At 37.2% G+C, this 22,865-nt stretch overlaps 2 protein-coding genes across 2 annotated transcripts in view; both read right to left on the bottom strand.

The window, feature by feature from the left end:
• The window catches only part of LOC105438218 (ankyrin repeat, SAM and basic leucine zipper domain-containing protein 1-like), a 60,315-nt gene that overhangs the window by 13,505 nt on the left and 23,945 nt on the right, over positions 1-22,865 (bottom strand). Inside the window, exons 5-7 of the mRNA XM_030972014.1 lie at positions 15,122-15,233; positions 11,419-11,550; positions 9,957-10,054 (exon numbers count right to left, since the gene is read on the bottom strand). Coding sequence (XP_030827874.1) covers positions 9,957-10,054; positions 11,419-11,550; positions 15,122-15,233 — 342 coding nt within the window. The remainder of the gene's footprint in view (positions 1-9,956; positions 10,055-11,418; positions 11,551-15,121; positions 15,234-22,865) is intronic.
• On the bottom strand, positions 1,786-4,714 carry LOC105438216. Its single transcript, XM_030972015.1, has 3 exons — positions 4,603-4,714; positions 4,003-4,239; positions 1,786-3,685 (listed from the first exon to the last, which is right to left on the bottom strand). Exons 1-3 carry the CDS (start codon positions 4,673-4,675, stop codon positions 3,516-3,518), a joined length of 480 nt encoding a protein of 159 aa, XP_030827875.1. The 5' UTR covers positions 4,676-4,714; the 3' UTR covers positions 1,786-3,515.

Genomic DNA, 22,865 nt, shown 5'->3' on the forward strand with positions numbered 1-22,865 from the left:
AGTAAATTTTTTCCAGTTAAATTATGAAAAATGTAAATTGTGATAAACTATTTATACAAAAATCAATAATTATGAATACATAATATTAAGAAAATAGTATCAAGTCTTCAAAGTTCATAAAAGATTGTGTGAAATGTCATGCACGCATATGGGTCTGTCCATGAAGTTGGGGCAAAAAGTGTGACATGAGGGTCAATTTTTCAAAATTGCACAACTAATTTTGTTTTATCATTATTAGGTTGCCCATTTCCCATAGTTTTAGAAGAAAGGAAAGAAAAAGTGGTTCAGAGGTTCTGGAAACATCACATGCACATGATCCACTGGAGCATTCAAGTAGAAATACCGCCACTACATGGACACACTTTAAGTTACCATGACACAACAATTGTACATTTATGTGTCATGATTTTATATTTTTGTCTTAGTATTCAGCATTGATTGATGATATGGAGTTAATCTTTGGATTGTTTCACTGTAGGAAAAAAAACAGACATTTCATTTTCAAATAATAACTCAATAATCTATCAGTATATTTGAAGATTTGAATGATTTTATTTTCAATCACATTAAAGTGAATAAAAGTTTGGGTAACTAATTTATTAGTTACATTTTTAATGCATCTCAAACATTAAACATTGCTAGAGCAATGAAAATGCCCTAAGAACACGACATAAACAGTGTATGGGCGGATATTTCCATGCTTTGTATTAAAAAAAATACCTTGTATTTTTTTGTACCGCCACTTCATGGACACCGGGTCCACGTAGTGGCGGTAAATCTACACTTGTTACTCTCTATTTGGAACCTTTAAACTTTTCCCTTCACAAGGTGAGTTTAATTCGTAAAAAGAATATGAATCAACATTGAATACAATATTTTAGTGTACCTAATTGGTATTTGTACCTATTTTATAAGTAATATAAAACAAACAGACAAATTTTAAGAAATGTTTAAGAAATTTTAATTCCTTAGGTTGCAACAGATACACAAGTGTTATGATTAACTGCCTTTTCATGAGTTGTAGAATAATTGATTTGAGATTTACCTCTGTATCTGTTGGAATAAACTTGACTGCCCCAATTGTTTTGTTTAATAGAGTTACTCCCATGTGTAAAGTACCGACGCTACATGGACACCGTGTCATTCTGGCTTGTTTGACAATTTAAAGAAAATTGTTTTAAGTAAGCAAGCATAACCTTTATGAAATTTCAGTTATTGTACAATGCTTAAAGGGATCGTTTAACAATGTTAAATCTGAGATACACGGCCCTACGTGTTATCAGTATCTGTAATATGGTGTAATACTGAAGCCCTAAAAAAAATTGCGCTTCAAAATGATCAAGAAGTGCCTCAAAAAAGTAAAAATCTTTGAGTGACCGGTTTTACCATACTCGTTTTCCCCAATAGACTGTAGTGTTATGAAAACCGTCCGGCGAACGGTTTTCAAAATTTGTAATTCCAATCATAAATATCTTGATAATCAGACAGGCTATCGGCTTGTAAAATTCATGGGGTTCCTGACTGACCTAAAGGTTTATAATTATCATTGCATCATGAGCTAAATCCAGAATTTTATTTCAGAATCTGAGACAAAGTTACCGGATCCCTTTAATGCATATACTCTGTGTCATTTATTTCAGATGATACCATTTATTATTGTTATTCTTTACCTTTTTGTATTAAATTATCTCAATATATGTTTATTTTTATTACTTTTGTAATACAAACAGAATGTGGATTTTAATAAGTGATATTAATAATTTTAATACACTTTACACTGAGCAATAACAGTTTTCAATTGTTTTTTTATTTTTGTAATTACGAGTACCTCCGGTACGCTGGTGAGCAGGTAGTCTTGTTTCAAGCATCCATCACGCCCGCAGCAACTTTACATGCAACATTTCCAAAGTTAATAATGAAATTAAAATCTAAATTCAAATAGAGTACCGAAGTGTGACGTCATCAAAAAAATAGATTTTGCATTTCATCATTATCCCACCAAATTGGGCTGTGGATGTTTTTAATCATGCTCCGCCGAGATATGATATCCAAAACGATGAATTGAAAAAGAAAAAAAAATTGCGACGTCATCACTTCGGTACTCTATAACATGCAACACTTTTTTGAGCTCTACAGGTAAACAAGTCTATCACTTCAGTGGTTAAACTCTGTGTTTCAAAAGACTTTGTCTTTATTTGATGGTTAATTAGGTTCAAAACTTCATACATTGGGTAAGACACATTTCATTAGGACTTATATAAATTCAACAAATACATGTAGATGTCTTTTTAAAGGTTAAACAAGTCTAACACTGTATGACTATTCACTAGAGTGGAATAACAGATTTAAAACTGAGAAATGTGTAATAAGTAAATTCCAATCACATTTAAATTCATTCTAGATTTAAAACTGAGAAATGTGTAATAAGTAAATTCCAATCACATTTAAATTCATTCAAGATAACGTGTATATACTTTTGTTCAACACTTTTTGAAACTCTTCAGGTAAACAAGTTCAACACTTTTAAGCATGCACAAAGCTAGAGGAACTGATGCCTAACCCAGTACCTTCGTATGAAGTTCAATTTGCTTCATCTCTTCACATCAAATGAGATAAATGCATGAAATATAACGTATGTCTCACTTTTTGAAACTCTTCAGGTAAACAAGTTCAACACTTTAACAAAGCTAGAGGAACTGATGCCTAACCCAGTACCTTCGTATGAAGTTCAATTTGCATCAAATATAATGTATGTCTACACTTCTTGGAACTCTTCAGGTAAACAAGTTCAACACTTTTAAGCATACACAAAGCTAGAGGAACTGATGCCTAACCCAGTACCTTCGTATGAAGTTCAATTTGCTTCATCTCTTTACATCAAATGAGATAAATGCATGAAATATAACGTATGTCTACACTTTTTGAAACTCTTCAGGTAAACAAGTTCAACACTTTAACAAAGCTTTAACAAAGCTAGAGGAACTGATGCCTAACCCAGTACCTTCGTATGAAGTTCAATTTGCTTCATCTCTTTACATCAAATGAGATAAATGCATGAAATATAACGTATGTCTACACTTTTTGAAACTCTTCAGGTAAACAAGTTCAACACTTTAACAAAGCTAGAGGAACTGATGCCTAACCCAGTACCTTCGTATGAAGTTCAATTTGCTTCACCTCTTCACATCAAATGAGATAAATGCATGAAATATAACGTATGTCTACACATTTTGAAACTCTTCAGGTAAAGGGAGTATCTCACTGAGAGGCGAATGCTTGCGAACCGTTGCGAATGAGCACAGTGCCATACATAGAGTATAGCCAACTCCGTAAACAGTAGGTATCAACATGGTGCATTTTATTTTGTACTGCTTTGTTAGGCAAGCACATTACAAAAGAATATGCGCCATATTGATACCTACTGAACAAGGGTAGGCTAGACTCTCTCTATATATGGCACTGTGCTAATTCGTAACGGTTCGCAAGCATTCGCCTCTCAGTGAGATGGCAAAACTTTATGCCTCGAAATCTAAAGCCCTGATTTGGATGTCAATACGATTTAGCTCCTCATCTGCCCATCGCCGCAGCCCTCTCGATGACACAGTGGGAGGAGAAATTGGGAGGACTTTGTCGATTCTCAGCCAAGACGAATCCACCTCAGTGGGCCATATGTAGTAGTCAGCACCTGAATCAACAAAAAAAGAAAAAAAAGAAACGAAAAAGAAGTTGATGATAATTATAAAGAAAATTATTAATCAAGCACATAATTTAATACAGTGGAAGCAACCTTGGAAGTCCTTGGGACAAGAGAAATTACCTTTTTATATCAAAACTGTGTTATTGAGCGATAAAATTAAATAGAATACAAAGAGATTAAACCTGGAAAATTCACCTTGTTATAATGAGAAGTTTGATATATCGGGGCTCTTTATAATAAGGTTCCACTGTATTTATCCTGGCAAAAATGAACATGGTTGGAAACAACTGATGATCTGGTTTTACCTGGTGGTCGGTGCAAAAAACGGACGTCCCCTTCATCTCCGTCAACTTGTGTGATAAGCCCTGCATACCACTTCTGTCTGCCTGCCTTCACTGCGACAAAGCTGCCAACTTTGATGTCCATTCTCGTTTCCGTGTCCTTTCTTGCTTCCTGCTCCATTCTTGCTTCCTGCTCCATTCTTCCTTCAGTGTCCTTTCTTGCTTCCTGCTCCCGTTTCCCTTCAGGATCATTTCTTGATTCTGGGTTGGGTTGGGTTTAAAAACAGAGACAGAAATTTATAAAAAATAAGAGAAATTATCATTGGTTTACAAGAATACAATGGCCAGTAGTTATTGCAATGAAGATGATTTTCAGCTTTAATATGATCACAATGTGAAATTTGGACAAAATACATAATGTAACCTAATTATACAAAAGGTTCTGGGGACCAAGGAATTGCCTTATGTTGAAACCTTGTTATATCATGTGTTAAAATATATATACTACAAAAAACTTGAACTTGTTTTGACAAGTTTGTTATAACCTTTTTATTTTATAGGATACAATCTTTGAAATGGAATTATGACCTTTTAAAGAAAATATCCTTGATTTAATAACTATACCTTTGACATCTGCTTTTGCTCTAGAGGTGGGCTTCATACCATCTACAGTGTCCTTTCTTGCTTCCTGCTCCATTCTTCCTTCAGTGTTCTTTCTTGCTTCCTGCTTCTTTCTTCCTTCAGTATCCTTTCGTGCTTCCTGCTTCTTTCTTCTGTCAGTGTCCTTTCTTGCTTTCTGCTCCTTTTTCCCTTCAGGATCATTTCTTGATTCTGGGTTGGGTTGGGTTAAAAAACAGAGACAGAAATTTATAAAAATAAGAGAAATTGTCATTGGTTGACAGGAATACAATGGCCAGTAGTTATTGCAATGAAGATGATTTTCAGCTTTAATATGATCATGATGTGAAATTTGGACAAATACATAAAGAAACCTCATTATACAAAAGGTTCTGGGGACCAAGGAATTGCCTTATGTTGAAACCTTGTTGTATCATGTTTTAAAAATATATATATATATATATATATATACAAGTACTACAAAGAACTTGAACTTGTTTTGACAAGTTTGTTATAACCCTTTTATTTTATAGGATACAATCTTTGAAATGGAATTATGACCTTTTAAAGAAAATATCCTTGATTTAATAACTATACCTTTGGCATCTGCTTTTGCTCTAGAGGTGGGCTTCATCCCATCTACAGGTCCAGTTGCAATCCTTCTGACAACATACTGCTGCACGTAATCTTTGTTGGAGCATGCCTGCTTGCCCTCTTCGCATCCATTGCAGAAACATGAGAGTTCTCTGACTTTGATGACATTAGGCCGAACAGATAAGATGCTGTGAAGACGTCGTGTTCCCTGAATTGTTTTCAGTGCTTGTCGTTTCCTGTCTCGATCTATCTTCTCAATCCAGAATGCTTTCCTACAGAAATGGGTGCATTTACTGCCATCATCCTCTTGTTCCTTAGGTAGGGTTGCCGTGCGTTCGATGAAGTTGAAGAAATCTTTGGCATTAGCGATGATCTCTGTGCCAGACATGACTGCATCCGTAGCTAATCGCTTCACCACGCCACTCTCTCCATCACTGGGTCCTTTGCCATGCCTGCTGCCAAAGTATTCATGTTGAAACCCAAGTTGGTGGTCCTCCTTTCCATAAGAAATGTCAAGGAATGGTCCACGGGACTTGTATTGGCAAGCTGCCCCATCCGAGAACCGAATGATCCTGTTGATGTTCGGAACCTTCTTCTTGATATGTTCCACAGCAAAGGAAGTGAACTGCTGTACTGCATTGAAGTCATGAACATTGTCCTTCGTAATCATGATCATTGACTCTGTTACAGTTTCTGTGCAATCAGGGCATTTATAATACCCAACAATGGGGTGTATTGTTGCAGAATCGTGTCCCCAGTGCACAGCCTGCACTTCATCCTGAAATCTGCACGAATAGTTTTCCGCAAAGTCTAATACCATTACCACACTTCTGCTTGGTGGAGACTTTGACACCCGCAAGAATTCCCGACTCTGCCAAGATGCCGTGAATAGGTGCTCTGAGAGTGCTGCTGCTTCGATCTTCAACTCTTGCAACATCTCCTCCAATGGGCCTTCTTTTCTCCCTAGTACCATTCTTGATGTCTTCTTCCCATTTTCTTCCTTGGTCTCTCTTGCCCATTTTTTCCATTCCACATTTCCCTTATGCTTCAGCACATCCAGATCCAACACTGCATCAAGCTTTGATGTGCCACAATTCCCACACTGTCTCTGGATGCAGGGTAGCTTGTGGAATGGCTGGTTGTCTGCCCTCTCGCATAGGGTTGCAGCATTAAAGTTGTAAATGTCCTTGAAGATGGAATGATTTGCCAGTTTGTTGATGGCTGCCATTTTTAGTTCCACATTTTGACAGTATTCACACAGACAACCTCTGTAAGTGATCAAATGTCGGTGCTTGACATGGGTGGGCTTCAGGGCTGCAAACGTAGACAGCCCAACTTTCATTGCAGGGTTTTCCTTCTGGAACTTTGCAAACAAACCCCTCACTGTCATCGTCAGGAAGGCGCATGCTTTTTTAGATCTTTTGCTTACAAATTTCTTGTCCGGGAGGGTTGTAGCATTCTCTTGGTAGAATCTCTGGACAGTGTCCCTCGTTTCTGCTGGTATTTGGGAAGGGCGACTATGTGGTTTACATGTTGATTTTGGTCGTAGACATTTGGATGTAATCCCCAGATTCTTGCACAAGACCGTCTGGCATTTGTATTTTCTGCAAATGCGCTTGGACGGTATCATATGACGTTTTACCATCAAGTCTGTTTTCTTCCTGCTCTTCCGCATATTGCGTATCTTCTCTGCCACGGATTCATGAATAGCCTGTGCAGTCACATCTGTCCTAATGCCCTTTTCCTGAAGCAGATGTTTCTTCCTCGGGGATGCTTTATGCACAAGATCTTCAACTGTATCTGTATATATCTCTGGATCTGTAGATAGGGCAGACCTTGCACGGATGAGACTTTGCCGCCTTGCATCTCCTGATCTTATATTCAGTCGTCTCTTCTCCTTCTCCATCTGCTCTTGGGCTTCTCTTAGACGTTTCTCCTCTTCTTCATGTCGTTTCTTCTCTGCCCTCGCTTCAATTATCTCTTTCTTATGTTGTTGAATTAGCTTTTCTTGTCCAATGAGCAATTCCTTTTCTTCACGTCGCTTCCTACGACGTCTGTCCAAGATTTCTTGCCTTTTCTCATTGGAGAGACGATTTCTGTACTCCCTTTTCTTTGCTGCGTTTATTTCTTTTCGCTTCGCCTCCTTATCTGACTGAGCTCTTGTCATTTTCACTGGTTGTTTACCTTTTTCTGCCTTCTTCTTGGCTTCTTCCTCTTTCAGTTTTCTCTTGGATCTATATTCTCTTTGCTGTTTTGCTCTATGAGCCAGGTTACCTTTCTTCTCTACCTCATTTCCAGGTTGATCAAGGTATTCACGTTTTTCTGCCCGGTTCTTTCTTTTCACAAGAGCTTCATACTTCAGGTAAGCTTGATACTTCATTGGATTTTGGACTCTTAAATGTGTACGCCAATGAATTTTCTTGCTGTGTTCATGGTTGTTTTCATCACCGTTTTCATTACGGTCTTCACTACCCTCTGCTGGACAAAATGCCCTCAATTTCAGATGAAAGGGTGGCCTTGGCTTAGATGTTGATTTAGCTTTAGAAGGCATGTTTGTTGGTTTCTGTAATCAAAATAAAAATTCAAAATAAAAGGATTTTTATCTAGTATGCTATTTTTCTTGGCTATAATGTTCACCGAATGGACACTACATGCAATGCAGACTTTTACGAGAAAAGGGTAAATGAATACAAATAAATGAATCATCTACAAAGAAAGAAAAAGAAAAAAATAAAATCTAAAATCCAAACTAGTATGACTAAGACGTCCAAACTATGACTAAGACTAAGACTAAGACGTCTAAACAACAACAATACACCATGAAAGATTATTATAGAGTCTAGTATAATATTAATATTATTAATATTATTAAGTTCGAAAAATGAAACATGCTTTTTGAGCTGCTTTTTGGGTCTGATTCCGCTGGTTTTACAGGTTGTCAAGTGAAACATAACACGTATCGCTATATGTGGGACTATTGTTAAAATATTTGAGATTTTGGGCGAATATTCTGGAGAAACATCGCTAAAAAAGCAATATGGAGGCATCTGAATATGAGGAGAAACTATCAATGGACGGAATTTTACCGTTGGAATAATTGCTGGAAGAATTGTTTGAGGAATTTTAAGACGGTTTTGTTCCGAAGAAGGCACACATTTATTTACTATACCGTTACTACATCGGACACAAGTGTTCCTCACCGAAGAGTAGCATCGGGGCTAAAAAATGCCAGTATCTTTTCCTAAATACTTTAAAGTCTCTTTTACCGTAGTAATCCTTTGTTTTATAGGTTTAATACAAGGATGGATTGTGAAACTCTTCGATTTTCATGCATTTACTGCTCACATTACGGAAAACTAACAAATACCGCCGATTTCAACCAGCAGACACCACTCTTGCGTGGTGTCCAAACGAGGGTACGGACAGTAAGAAAGGATGAAAAGTCGAGCTACTTCATAAAAAATACAAGAATTTTTACAACAGTCGATAGAGTGGAGTACATCAAAGAAAAAAATAAACCTTACCGTTTACAGCAGTTTTAGAGTGGCTTCCCTAAGTCATCGATTTGCTCACCGATGCTTCAAACCTTTCCGACTCTACCGGTGACTCGCAGAAGGACGCCATATTGTCAAAGTGAAAATTTCAGCTTCGCACCATGGAAACGGAGCCGAATGAGCTATTTATATCAACCACCATGACTCATCGAGATCTTGCCGGACTGATCGATTCTGATGAGGGGGGATATTTTTAATGACACTGGTTTCAATTTACCGATCCTTCTTTTTACCGCATGGACACCACGTCGGTGACTCGTATTTCGGAATGATGATACTTAAAAATGCTTGATAGTATCCTGATTTCATTTATCAAATATTACTGGCAAGAAAAATACCTCATTATGGACAATAAGATTTACAATTTCAACTATCCCATATAAGGAACATTGGCTCAAAGTACCGACACGACGTATAAATTATTAGTGGACACCGCCGTAGTGGCGGTATCGATGACTTTGGGAAGTCTGCTATTAAAAAATGTTTGGCGAATTCAATCTTTCTCGACTTTGATTATATAGATGAAGTTAGAATATGTATTTGCTGATTGTTACCGGAGGTAAGGAATTTGTAATTACTTTGAAATAAACAGTCAAAATATTTTTATTTTCATGTCACAAATTTTCATTAGAAAATGGGGTTGGACACTAACATATTATGTTCATTTTTTCATAAAAGGAGCAGCGTGTATGTTTGAAAATTTACACACAGGAAGATTATCATTATGTGTATCAAACAAAACATCCATCATTGCAAAGTGTTTGCTTAACAAGGAGTTATACTTGGTTTTATGACCGTCGGTGGTGAATTTCCTTAAAAACCCCAACTTCGTGGACAGACCCATATATCAATATGATACAAATCATATAACCTGGGCAAAGGTATGGGGGAATCAAGTTTTGGGGGATAAAAAGGGAAATTAATGGGATTCAACTATGTAAAGCAATTGATAAATAGTGAGGACATGACGTCACAAACTGATAACCAAACTGGCAATTTGTGTAGTGATTTTCATTGTTCAATAGTTTTAAATATTTTTTTCAAAAATTGATAACTTTCTTATTAGTTCTCAGATTTTGCTCAAACTTTTTTTGATTGGTTCTTCTGATTTTTCTGCTTCTATTTAAAGTAAGTTATTTTTTAGAGTGGACTTGTACTTTAAGACCATGCTCATGAGATCTAGGTCCCAGAGGCCCTAGACTAGATTCTTACCCTACTCTGGTAGGACTACTAGGTGGTAGAGTTGAGGTGGTGCCATTAGCGGTCTTGGACTTGGCAGGATTGGCAGCAGCTTCTAGTATCTCAGCCAACTAAAGGTCATAACAAAACAAAACAAAGGTGATTTTATCCACATTCTGACTAATAGGACACATGTAATCAGCATGGGAAGGCTGGTCCATACTATTTGTTTTCTTACTTCATCATGTTTATACTCTTTCAACCTCTCTCATCTCTAGTTTCCTGCACTTTTCTCCCAGGCCTCTGAATCAGCCTGCCCATGCTGATAACATGTGTCCTATTAATCAGAATGTGTTTACCAGGGACAAGGTCATATTCAAGGTTAAACACCACTGACTGCCAATACATGCAGGGTCAATACTGGTCTAATAAACCCTTCCCTTTCCCACTATACCTAAAACAGGATGGGATGTCGATCACAAATTTATTTGTCTGATTAGAAAATTAGAGGCAAATGTGATCCATTTGACAGTACAATGCCAGTACATCTAGGATAAAGAGCTGGCAAAATTTCACTTTATCCATAGACATATATACCACTATTCATCTTTGAAAGAAAAAAAACACTATGTTCTTTAGTTTCAAGGTAATATGAGAACAAACTGTGTTTTGATGAGCCAAGCCTTATTCCAGAATAAACTGTAGTTATTGATGATCCTGTATTCCACTGAAGGAAATTGGAAAGATAGTAGTAGTGATTATTATAGCAAGTCTGGGCTAAATATCTCAAATTTGGAAGTGTCTATAACAAATATTTGTTTTACCATTTTTGATCTGTGTAACAAGTCACACTTCTTCCTAAAATGATTTGTCTGCTATGATCAAAGTTCATTTTTAATAATTAATCAGGCCCATTGCCTGTTTGCTTTCTTCTGTTTCAAAGATAGGACACTAATTCAATTTGCAACTTGCTCTGACTCTGGTTTCAAGTACCGGTAGGACCAAGGTTTACATCCCTGACTCCCGACATTAACACTACATATTTGCAGCAGCAGTGCTATCATCACTCTGCTGAAAACACCTAGAAAGCACACTGGTTCATGGTCCTAACAGTAACATGAGCATGTGCAGGCTTACTGATGCTCGAAAATATACTCCATCGACAATTGCTCCACAATCTGTTCCATCAATGTATAGGATCAGAGTATTGATTGCAATTCAATTTGAGATATTTTTATGGTCAAAGTTAGGCATGGTGTATTGTCTAAAGTTGAAGTGAATTTGGTTAGTGTAGTACATTGACCATGGAGTCGTTCAACCAGATGGTCCTAATATGAGTGTTCTCTGAGAGTACTAACCCTATTCATGACATTTTTAATGCACAAGTCTAGGTTAGCAGGCCCTCATACGAACATGTACTAAGTATTGGAACATAAGGAAACAGAGAGTTGTCATTACAAAGGGTCATCAATGGATATACAGTGTATATGCAAACCTTGATATGGTCTTTGCTGTAAGCAATGTCTGTAGCAGTACCATCATTACTGCACTTGGTAGCATCTGCTCTGTTAGCTAATAGCAATTCAACAACCCTGGTGTGACCTCCTTCAGCTGCATAGAACAAAGCCTGGACATAGAAACAGAGACAGAAACAGGGAGAAAGTGGCGAGATATGGAGAATTATAACCTGTATCAGACATCTGAGCTGGTCATTTACAAAACCATATTGCCCTAGTTTTCATTAGCAGTGGGAACGGAAGGGTATATTCTTTGTATTTTCCTTGGTCTCCCTGCCCGTATAGACTTTGCGTGTAGAGACGAGTGAAAATATAGTCTCATATTGACCGAACCGTATTTTGTCATTTTCATTGCGCATCTATTATGCGTACGAGAACCTGCAAACTTTACGCGCACTCTATTGTGACGTAATAATCACACCAAAGGCACACTGTTTGCAGTGTATCAAAAATTTTGTCTTGGAAACTTTTTTCAGTTCTTTTAGATTGTCATGGTTGATTTATGTATTTGCTCTAGATGTCTGATTTGGATAACAATAAAAATATTGACTGGCTTCATTTTCGAGAGATGCCACATATATTGCCCTCACAAGACCCGTATCGCCCTCGTCTTTGAATCGGGGCAATGTGAGTCTAATTTGGGCAATATATGTGGTATCTCCCTCAAGGCCAGTCAATATTATATAAATAGACAGGCGTACAGGTAGATGGAGAAAGACAGAGAGGGGGAGAAAGGGGTGAAATATGGATAAATAGATAAACCTATAAACAGAGAGAGAGAGAGAGAGAGAGAGATAGATGGGAAAGGGGGGGGGGGGTCAGAGGAAGAGAGAGAAAGGGGAAGAAAGACAGACACACAGAGGATTAAGAAAGAAGGAGTAAACTAGATGGAATTTTGACTGCGCGCAGTCGAAAATGATGCCTCCGCCATAGAGCAATTTAAACAAGTTTGGAGTTTAAATCTCCAGTGGTTCTTGAGATATCATGATAACAATCTCAATGTATCGAATTTCATAAGTTGACCTCTGTGACCCTTGACCTTTGACCTACGTGCTCCAAAATCTAATCAGATTGTCTTCCTATGGTGATACACACTATCATTAAGTTTGAAGTTTAAATCTCCAGTGGTTCTTGAGATATTATGATATGGTGATACATACTATCATTAAGTTTGAAGTGAAAATTCTCCAGTGGTTCTTGAGATATCGCGATAACGATCTCAATGTATGGAATTTCATAAGTTGACCTCTGTGACCCTTGACCTTTGACCTACGTGCTCCAAAATCTAATCAGATCGTCTTCCTATGGTGATACATACTATCCTTAAGTTTGAAGTTTTTACATCTCCAGTGGTTCTTGAGATATCATGATAACAATCTCATGTATGGAATTTCATAAGTTGACCTCTATGACCCTTGACCTTTGACCTACGTGCTCCAAAATGTAATCAGATTGTTTTCCTATAGTGATACACACTATCACTAAGTTTGAAGTTTAAATCTCCAGTGGTTCTTGAGATATCATGATAACAATCTCAATGTATGGAATTTCATAAGTTGACCTATGTGACCCTTGACCTTTGACATACGTGCTCCAAAATCTAATCAGATCGTCTTCCTATGGTGATACATACTATCCTTAAGTTTGAAGTTTAAATCTCAAATGGTTCTTGAGATATCGCGCTAACAAACTCAATACAAGGAATTTCATAAGTTGACCTCTGTGACCTGTGACCTTTGACCTACGTACTCCAAAATCTAATCAGATCGTCTTCCTATGGTGATAAATACTATTCCCGAGTCTTAAGTTTAAATCTTAAATGGTTCTTGAGATATTGTGATAACGGTCAAACAGGACGGACGTACGGACGGACAACCCGAAAACATGATGCCTCCGGCACCACCTTCGGTGGCGGAGGCATAAAAAGGAAGTACCGGTACAAGTAAAAGAGATGACAAAATAGAGAGAGAGAGAGAGAGAGAGACCATGACCAAGTCAGGACACAGAGACAGACAGATGTACAGACATACTCATTAACTTATACAGTCTACAGATTCTGCCAGAGATTATTTATGAATGTTTGGTTCGTCTGTGTATACCTGTCAAAGTTCTCCCCATGTAATATCATAGAGATATCGACTGCTTTGAGAGGTCTGGCTGTTTTATATGCTCAAGGGAACGCGCGCACCTCCTGCCATGACCCTGAGGTGCACCTGGGTGGGCGGCATGCCGAGGGGTCATGGCAGGACGTGCTAGTTCCCGAGAGCATATAAAGCAGCCAGACCTCTAATATCAAAGCAGTCAATAAGTCTTTTATATGCCGAATTGAAACAAAAATCTATCAAGAATTCTTACCTTATCCTTTTATTGAGTAAAGATTGGTTAAAACATCATGGAAAATCTGAGACACTGTTGCTTGAAAAATGACTGAAAGTTTCAATCATTTTGGAATCGCAGACAAAAAGCACTGTATGGTGTCCGTACTCGCACAAAGAACATTCTAACATGTAAACCAATGGGTATCGCAGCAAAATTTTACTGTTTTCATGGTAACCAGAATTTTGAGGGATCTCACTCTTGGGACTATTAACCGGTATTGGCATTTTTTGTTACTTTACGGGAATGGCTAAAATCACGACTCCAATTTGAACCAATCAGATGGCTGGATTTCTTTAGTCAGGTATATAAAATGGAACGCCTTGAGGACCTTGCAAGGTTGAAACGTGCGCTATATAAGAATCCAATATTATTATTATTATTAAGGTTATCAAATTCTACGAAATGCATGTGTGGCAGACAATTTATTCTCAATCAATCAGATCAGAGTATTTTTAACAGGATTCATGACTCGTTGGAGGAGATTACAACCCAATGTGTGCTTTACAAGACTTCACACACTGCAGACCAATTTTTAATACAGTATCAATATCAACAAATGATTGAACACTTCAGGGAGTCGCTATTATTGTTGTAATTGCTGTTGAAGAGTCCTACTGTTTCCTGCTGTTACACAGCCACAATATCATCTGAAAAACCAATCTAAACAAACTAGGATGTAAGTATTAGAACTAGCACCGACCAATTTTTTTTGGCATATTTAATAAGCTATGACCTTTGACCTACAATACTCTGAAATCGGACATAGGCTGTATTTTGATAGCATATACCTTCATATCAAGTTTCATGAAAAATCTGTCAAATAAAAGTTATCGAAAGAAAACCAGATTTGTTAAGGACGGACGGCAGCGTTACTATCCCCTCCGACTTCATTTGCGAGGGGATAATAATGTAAAACCATAACTTACAGAGTTTTTGTTTTGCAACAAGGAACTTTGTGAAACTGGACCACTCATAAAATTGACAAAATGTAGCATTTGATTTTTATAAATCAACTGGTACTAAAGTCAATGTATCGCCAAACATCTACATAAATATATTAGATATTATTATGAATATTTCATCGAGAGAGAAGTTCTTGTATGAATGAGCTTACAAAAGGAAATAACATGGGACCATACCATATATTTGCTTTGTAATGTGTACGTTTTTTGTATTCAATTTTTCTTTTGTATGTTTTGGTTTAACATGTATATGATTCAATAAATTCAATTAATTTCAATTCAATTAAAAAATACAAGTCAATACACGCTTCCACAAGAAAGTACAAATGGCGATACTTACTGGCCATCTCCTGTTGTCCACATTGTTAACTTCTGCTCCACAAGATAGAAGTTTCTCTACAACCTTGACATGACCATGCTGAGAAGCAACCATCAAAGGGGTCATGTGACTCCTGACATGTGACACACAGAGTAAGAAATGGATAAGAACTGTCACAATAGGATGATTCTTCTTTGCATTTATACTGAATTCAAAATAGTATGAAATCACCACTTTAACAAGACTGAAAGCAACAGTCACACAATTTACAGTACACTGCCAAAACAAAAAATAGCAACAAATGACAGAGAAGACAAACACTTCCTAGTCAACAATTTATGGCATACCGTAAATCTCTGTGTATAAGACGCACCTTTTTCCGCCGAAAAAATTGTGAAAGTCAGGGTGCATCTTATACACAGGCACAAAAATTTGTTTGTTTCTTTTCTCTGCCTAAAAATAGGGGAGTGTCTTATACACAGGTGCGTCTTTATTATACAGTGATTTACGGTAATGAGCTGGAGCAAAGCACAATATTGACTGATCATGCTTCTGCATCTCTGTGAAGCTCTTTTGCACCTAAAAACGGCACGGTCAAATTCATACCAATAAATATATGTACTTATTACTTTCAATGACTTCACCTCTCAAACACAAAGTTTACCAATGCAGCAGTTCAAATGCAGCAGTTCAAATGCAGCGGTTAAGAGTTTGACAAGAATTTCTGATTTTTTCATAGGGTTATGTGTTATGAGCAACCACTTGTAAGTTTGCGGAGTGACCTTGGATAGTGTGAAAGAGCCTCAGGAGGCCCGTCTTCACTATCTCGAGATTGCCAAATATCCAGCTATTTGAACTATCCCGATCGCAAACTATCCAGCTAATTGCATCTTCATTAGAACGAAGTAGCAAATTAGCTGGATAGTTGGTTGGGATAATATCCCAAGATATCTCGGTCTAGTTTGCAAAATATCCCACTATTTCCGAACTAGCGGGATAGTTTGCGACCGTCCTCATTAGACCGAAGTACGGAGTCAAATATCCCGATCCCATCATGCACCGCTGAGCGGTATAGATCGCATGTGCGCGCGCTAGTACAACTAGTTAACACGGAAAACCGGAAATCGTTGTGCATGATGGGATCGGGATATTTGACTCCGTACTTCGGTCTAATGAATTATTAATTAAATTATTATTATTAGTCTAATTATTATTAAATCGGTGCCTTCAACTGTAACTCAAAGTAAAATCGCGTAGTTTTCAGAGACGGACCTTGGATACTTCTGCCGTAGTATGGTGGTGGCTAAAAAAAAACACATGGCGTCCGAGTCTTCGCCTGTAAGCCTGGGAGCGTACTCGAGTACCTCATTACATGGTTATGCACAGCCTTATTTTATACTATCAAATATGGTGAATATGGACACCAGGGTGAATAAGGGAAAAAAAAAGAGAAATGTTTTCATGTTTTTTCTACCAAGAGAGCTCATTCTTGTTATTGTTATATCTATAAAGATTACAGGAAATTAACAAGTTCCGCATCACTCCTAAAGATGAATGACATGTTCCAGAATGAAAAACACTTTGTTTATCCAACAATAGTAATACCACAAACCAGGATCTAATGCTATGCCGAGAGGAACAGCAAAATAAATGATTCCTTCCTCTTTTGACCGCATACATACAGAATGCAAGTAGCAAAATAGGTTCAGTCAATTAAAAGAGCTGTTTAGTTCTTCTTTTCTCCATGTTACCTGATAGTGATACTGTATGAACTATGAATTGTTCTCATCCAAAATGCATGTAAATACTGGTAGATATCAAACATATTTTATTTATCAAGTCTAAATTAGTATCTCATCCATCAAATTTGAAATATGGCTTTATAGCATAGGGAGTAGATAGAGACAGAGGCTCATTACCCCCAGAACAGGTTTTTCAAAAGCACAGCAGAGCCGTCGACGAATTATCTTCTCAGGTAATTATGGATAGAATTACTTAATTAAAAACAGTGGTAAAAGAGTTAAGTTTGGCTGAAAAGCAAATCTTGAAAACGAAATTGTACCGTACTTGTTTTACCTTGGATTTCAAGTTGATTACTATGGGATAAAAAGAGGTTTGGTAAGTCCATGAGCTTAAGTGGTTGTGTTGACTAGTCAAACAGAAGCCATCATACTCAAATATACACACGTCGCTAGTTGAGTATCTAATATTGACTTTCATGACTCACTTATAGTGACTGCATAAGTTATATACTGAAAAACTCAAAAATGAGGAAAATATCATTGTTTCGCTCTCATGCCTAAGCTCCTCATGTTCACTAAAATTGCACATGTTCAAAACTAAGTTTTTGACTCTAAATTGCTAGTTCTCATGTTTTAAATTGCAAATTTGTATAGGTTTAATCAAATTCCCTTATTTGATTTAAAACAATTAGTTAAAATTCTTTCAACCAATCTCAGGTTGTCCTGTTCATCAATACTATATTACTTTGATCAATCAATAGTTAGCCGGTGTCCTCAAAATATCCCAGATATATACAGATCGCTAAAACATAGAGACGTACCACTCCGAAAATCACTTTGAAAAACAATGGAGGTGGTTCATGAACAGGTTCCCCAGTAGAAAAGAATGGTATATCACAGAATAAACTATAATTTACAGATCTTTCATATGTACTGATTTACTGTAAAGCATTTTAGCATAGAAATGTTAATGAATTATGTGAGTGCTTCAGATTTGCAAAGTTTCATGCTGAAAATTAATTGAATCACAACTGACACAGTTTTCAATTGTGTCCATGGCTGTCCTGTTCATGAACGTTTCTGATGTTTCTAGTAAAAAGTATTTTTGTTTAGTGGGTTATACATTTTGTGACAAATAACCTTTATCTCATCATTTCCAGACAGCATGTTACTATAAACTGGCCCATATATGACCCAATGAAGTCACAAAAACAGGAAGGATTTCAGAGATAATACTAGTTCCTAGCACCAGATAGTCATGTCTGTCAATTTTACCTAATTGATCCCATCTTATGATTATTTCTATGTAATACACCATTAGACAGTAATCATTGCTCTTTGTGGTAACCAACATTTTTGTTTTCATGACCTTTTATGGAAACATTACACAAACCCTAAAAGGTATACATGACTTGACAGTGCCCTACATGCGTTAGCACCAAAGCAAGGAGAGTCACGTGATAAACTGGCATCATACTGAAGTTTGCTTTTACACTGCAAAAAATCAGTAAAACTTTGGTAGACGTTTCAAAAATCCACACTCAAGGGTGAATTTTTTATTTTGATTTTGTTGTTATTGATGTGTTTGCCGGTTTTCCGGTTGTATGCAAAATAAAAATGCCCGCAGATATCACACTTTGTTGAGAATTACTGGTGAGCACTGAGCACCCGAATGTGAGAAAAATCAATGACTTTTTGTTGCAGTGTAAATGTAGCTATTATTGTTGTAAATGCAACATGTTACACTTGAGGATTAAATCTACTCAATTGAGTAGATCACCCAAATCACATATTTTCTTTCTGTCATTTGTACTTGATCAATGTTCCATGAAATATGCTTGATATGCATAAGACATTCAGGGTAATCCAACCACAAATGTGCTTTCTTTCTCTTTGAGAATCAACAAAGCCTTATTACATTAAGAAAGAGCATGAGTACTGTGTGTACCATGCTAAAGTGAAATAAGTTGTAAGTGAACTGCTTTGATCTGGCACATCATGATAAGTCCCTGGACACCTCCGCCCACATAAAACATTTCCGGGCTGGTAAATTGGCAACATTACTGCAGCATTAGATCAGCAAATATTGTGGTTAGAAGGAAAGAAGAAAAAAGTCAAAGGATGTATCAAGAAGGAAGCTATAATAGTCAATGTATGGGGATTTAAACATTCCCAGCAAAGAACACAACAAATCCTTCTACTACTCAGTAAATTTTATGAACATCCTCTACTCTTAAAATCGATGGTTAGAGATAAATATGTAATCACCCATTTAGAAATTTATAGCTGGCTATGACTTATTATCAAGACTACCTTCTCAATATTGCTACTTCCCACCTACCAAATAAAGTTTCCTTCTATTTTGAAAATCTGGAGCAGGGCTCTCACTTACTGTAAAGGTAAAGACCAGTATTGGAAACGCCCCAATTTCAAAAATTGAAATGGAAGCTCTATTACCAATCATGTGAAAGAATATGTTTCGACTAATACATAATGATACAAGATTTGCCGGGAAACCGCCTACTAATTGATGTATTTGGTAAATTAGTTTATCTATTGATGTGTGAGAGATAAACGCACATGTCATGTACGTGTGCGTAGTCCCATCTGCATCTTTCTGTGTACAGTGTTTGTAACTTTACCAAGACTTTGCCAAATTTCTTATCATTTTGATGATTCCAGAACCTTGCAATACACACAAATTCTTATATGCTAGACGATCAACCTTTTCTGGTCGATTCCACACCATTTCTTTCACAATGCAATCGCATGACCAGAACTCAACTTCATCTTTAAGTCAAGTCAACGCCACTATAACTCGACAATGGGATGATACACTAAATAGCAGGGGGAGGGGTCTTGTTACATTCATATATTGAACAATGTGTGATGTTGCAATTTTATTGATGAATTGCAAACTCTTTTTTTAGGGGGAGGGGGGGGGTCCTATATTTGATTGTATTTTTATAGCTCATCAATATCAACCGCTCCTAGATTTGCCTTTCCTCTTTAAATATGCTTATTCTTTTTGCTTTTTGATGACATATTTGAATTGACACATGTTATAGAAATCTACAATGCACACAGTTGGAGTAAACATGCCTGAACATCTCTTTCTCAATATTAAGAAATGGACCTTGTTTCAATGTATTTAATTCTAAACATTGAACTAGAAGTGTGATATTTGATGAGCAAGCATTGGGCCAGCTTTCAAGAGAATATTTAGGTTAAAGGAATCTAGGTATTCACATCTATTGTGAAAGGCAATTTTTAAGAGCAGTATGGGTTTCAATAGATGACTGATCTGTGCACACATGCATAGAATTGAGAGATGTGGACAATATATTAAAGGGACTGAATGCAGAAAGTATTCATTCTGCAGGTTGTCGAAAGGACGGATTTGTTACACATTGATTTCATTGTACTAGCTCAGATTCTAAATTCCCGGGGGAGGGGGGGGGGGATGGTACTCAGATTTCATTCGGACCCATATGTCCTAATATGTGAGTACCCCCCCCCCCCCCCCCCCCCCGGGCTAAATTCTTTTAAAGAAAAGCTGCTGTCAGCTTTCCTTCCTTTCCTAGACATCACCAGATAACGAATAAAGCAACATAAATAATCTAAATGCAGATTCCAATATGTCTCCTCAATTGACATTATTCTATGATAAAAGCTTTCAAAGGAAGTGGAGAATCAAAGCAAGTCCTAGAAATGTGGCATTGTTGGCAATTAACGAAACAGTATCACTGAGAATAAAACTGTTTCCTCTATGGGATGATCTATAGACAGGAGGAGGAGGGGGAAACAATATACAAATGTTTGAAATATCAGGATAATTAATGAAGAAAAAACATATGGTTCAGCTGGAAACATACATTGTACATTAAAAAAATAGACATACATGTAAGGAGAGGAGAAGAAGGAATAGAGAGAGAGAGGGAGGGGGAGGGAGGGAGAGAGAGAGAGAGAGAGACAGACAGAGAGACAGACAGAGAGAGAGAGACAGAGAGAGAGAGAGAGACAGAGAGAGAGACAGAGAGAGAGAGACAGAGAGAGAGAGAGAGAGAGAGAGAGAGAGTAGACAAGAGATGAAAGAAATACTGTTGGACTGTCTATGAAAAAAAAAATTTTATTCATGACCCAAATTGTGATTGTGACATTATGGGTAACAGGGTCACTGTAACTTGTAAGGGGCCAGATAGGATGATGAAATGAAGCAGGGGCTTCTGGTGTCAGCCCTCTCATAAAAGATGGGTCAGAGTTCATATCCAAAATATGCCAAGTCTTTATGACATTTCTGAACTTAAACTGGGTGCCATGTAGAGAGGAAACTTCACAGAAATAACATCCCCTCATGAAATACCGCATTACTCCAGTGAAATGGTACACACAAGAATTACACTAAAGATAACATGTGTAAAAGGAACATATCCTAAACCAAAGTTGATTCCCTGCACAGTACCCAATATCCTACCCAAATACTTGCTTCATTTGTCTACACAGACCTGTATATATATCCTAAAATGGGACTAACACGAGTCATCCACATTGATTTTGCCAAGCTTTAACTTTCAGCAAAAAATCTTCTGTATTGAGATATTAAATTAAATGTCAAAAAAATAAAGGTAAGAGTAATATATTTATGGTGTAAGAGAAAAGTATTTTCTCTACTGACCATGATATGAGCTTTTCAATCCTTAACAATTTGAATCTTATTGGTGTATATGTACTGTATAGCTTTTAGGGGATAATTCTTTTTTTTTTCTCCCACTTCATGTATATAAGACCCCTGTTACACATACGTCTGAAAGTGGACTGAGGCCGGCCCCGGAGGCGGCTCGACGTATGTGTAACACCAACTTTTTTTGAAAAGCCGGACTGAGGCCAGGTGGACTCAGTCCACCTCTGGATGTGGTTTGAGGCCGGCCTCAGTCCCGCAATCAGTAGGTGTAACACCAAAGTGGACTCGGGCCCGGCTTATAAGCGGAAGTGACGTGACCTGTCATCATACATCAACATAATACATCGGGGCGCTTGCCACCTTCTCTTATGTTATTCTTTGTTTTTATCATTCTATCACTTTCTCTTTCTGTCTTTCCTTTTGTTATTCTTTGTTTTTTCCTTCCATCACCTTCTCTTATGTTATTCTTTGTTTTTATCATTCTATCACTTTCTCTTTCTGTCTTTCCTTTTGTTATTCTTTGTTTTTTTCCTTCCATCACCTTCTCTTATGTTATTCTTTGTTTTTATCATTCTATCACTTTCTCTTTCTGTCTTTCCTTTTGTTATTCTTTGTTTTTTCCTTCCATCACCTTCTCTTATGTTATTCTTTGTTTTTATCATTCTATCACTTTCTCTTATAATAATAATAATAATACATACCATTTATTAGGCGCTTTATACTGATGTTTCTAAGCGCACAGTGTTCTGATTAAGAGAAGACTATAACCCGTAGAATTAAATTAGAAGAAAAAGCAAAAATACAAAAGTAACATAGATAAGGTAAGAAAAACAGTGGCAATCAACCGAATAAAGACAAATATGGTGCGCACCTCCATTGACCGACGCACAACTGCAATTTACAATTATGTTATTCTTTGTTTCTTCCTTCTATCACCTTCTCTTATGTTATTCTTTGTGTTTATCATACTATCACTTTCTCTTTCTGTCTTTCTGGAGTCCGCCCCAACGTCAGCTCGTGAAAAGGCGACGTGAGGCCGGCCTATGTGCAGACGCAAAATTACGGGCCCGAGATCATGTGTAACAGGGGTTTGATGATCTCGAGGCGGCTTCAAATTGCAGGCATGAGGCCGCCTCCGGGGCCTGCTTTAAAAGCCGACGCATGTGTGACAGGGGTCTAACTTGTTTTTTTTTTTAGTGATTGGTCCTCTTCCAATGTGTTTGCTGTCTATTAAACAAGGCATACTAAAACAAAAAACTTTGGGATATTGTCTGCAAGCTTGAAGTTAATAAAGTTCAGCAAGTTCAATTTCCTTGCATGAGCACTTTAAGTTCTATGGCTT

The sequence above is a fragment of the Strongylocentrotus purpuratus genome, unplaced genomic scaffold (genome assembly GCF_000002235.5).
Source record: "Strongylocentrotus purpuratus isolate Spur 01 unplaced genomic scaffold, Spur_5.0 spur5_scaffold_6, whole genome shotgun sequence".
Lineage (NCBI taxonomy): Eukaryota > Metazoa > Echinodermata > Echinoidea > Camarodonta > Strongylocentrotidae > Strongylocentrotus > Strongylocentrotus purpuratus.

What these genes read in the sequence shown, in the direction of transcription:
- LOC105438216 (XM_030972015.1), bottom strand. Translation starts at nt 4,675, where the DNA reads ATGGAGCAGGAAGCAAGAAAGGACACTGTAGATGGTATGAAGCCCACC. An exon ending in AGCAAAAGCAGATGTCAAAG is followed by an intron (nt 4,240 to 4,602) that starts GTATAGTTATTA and finishes AACCCAACCCAG; the next exon opens with AATCAAGAAATGATCCTGAA. An exon ending in TTTTTTGCACCGACCACCAG is followed by an intron (nt 3,686 to 4,002) that starts GTAAAACCAGAT and finishes TTGTTGATTCAG; the next exon opens with GTGCTGACTACTACATATGG.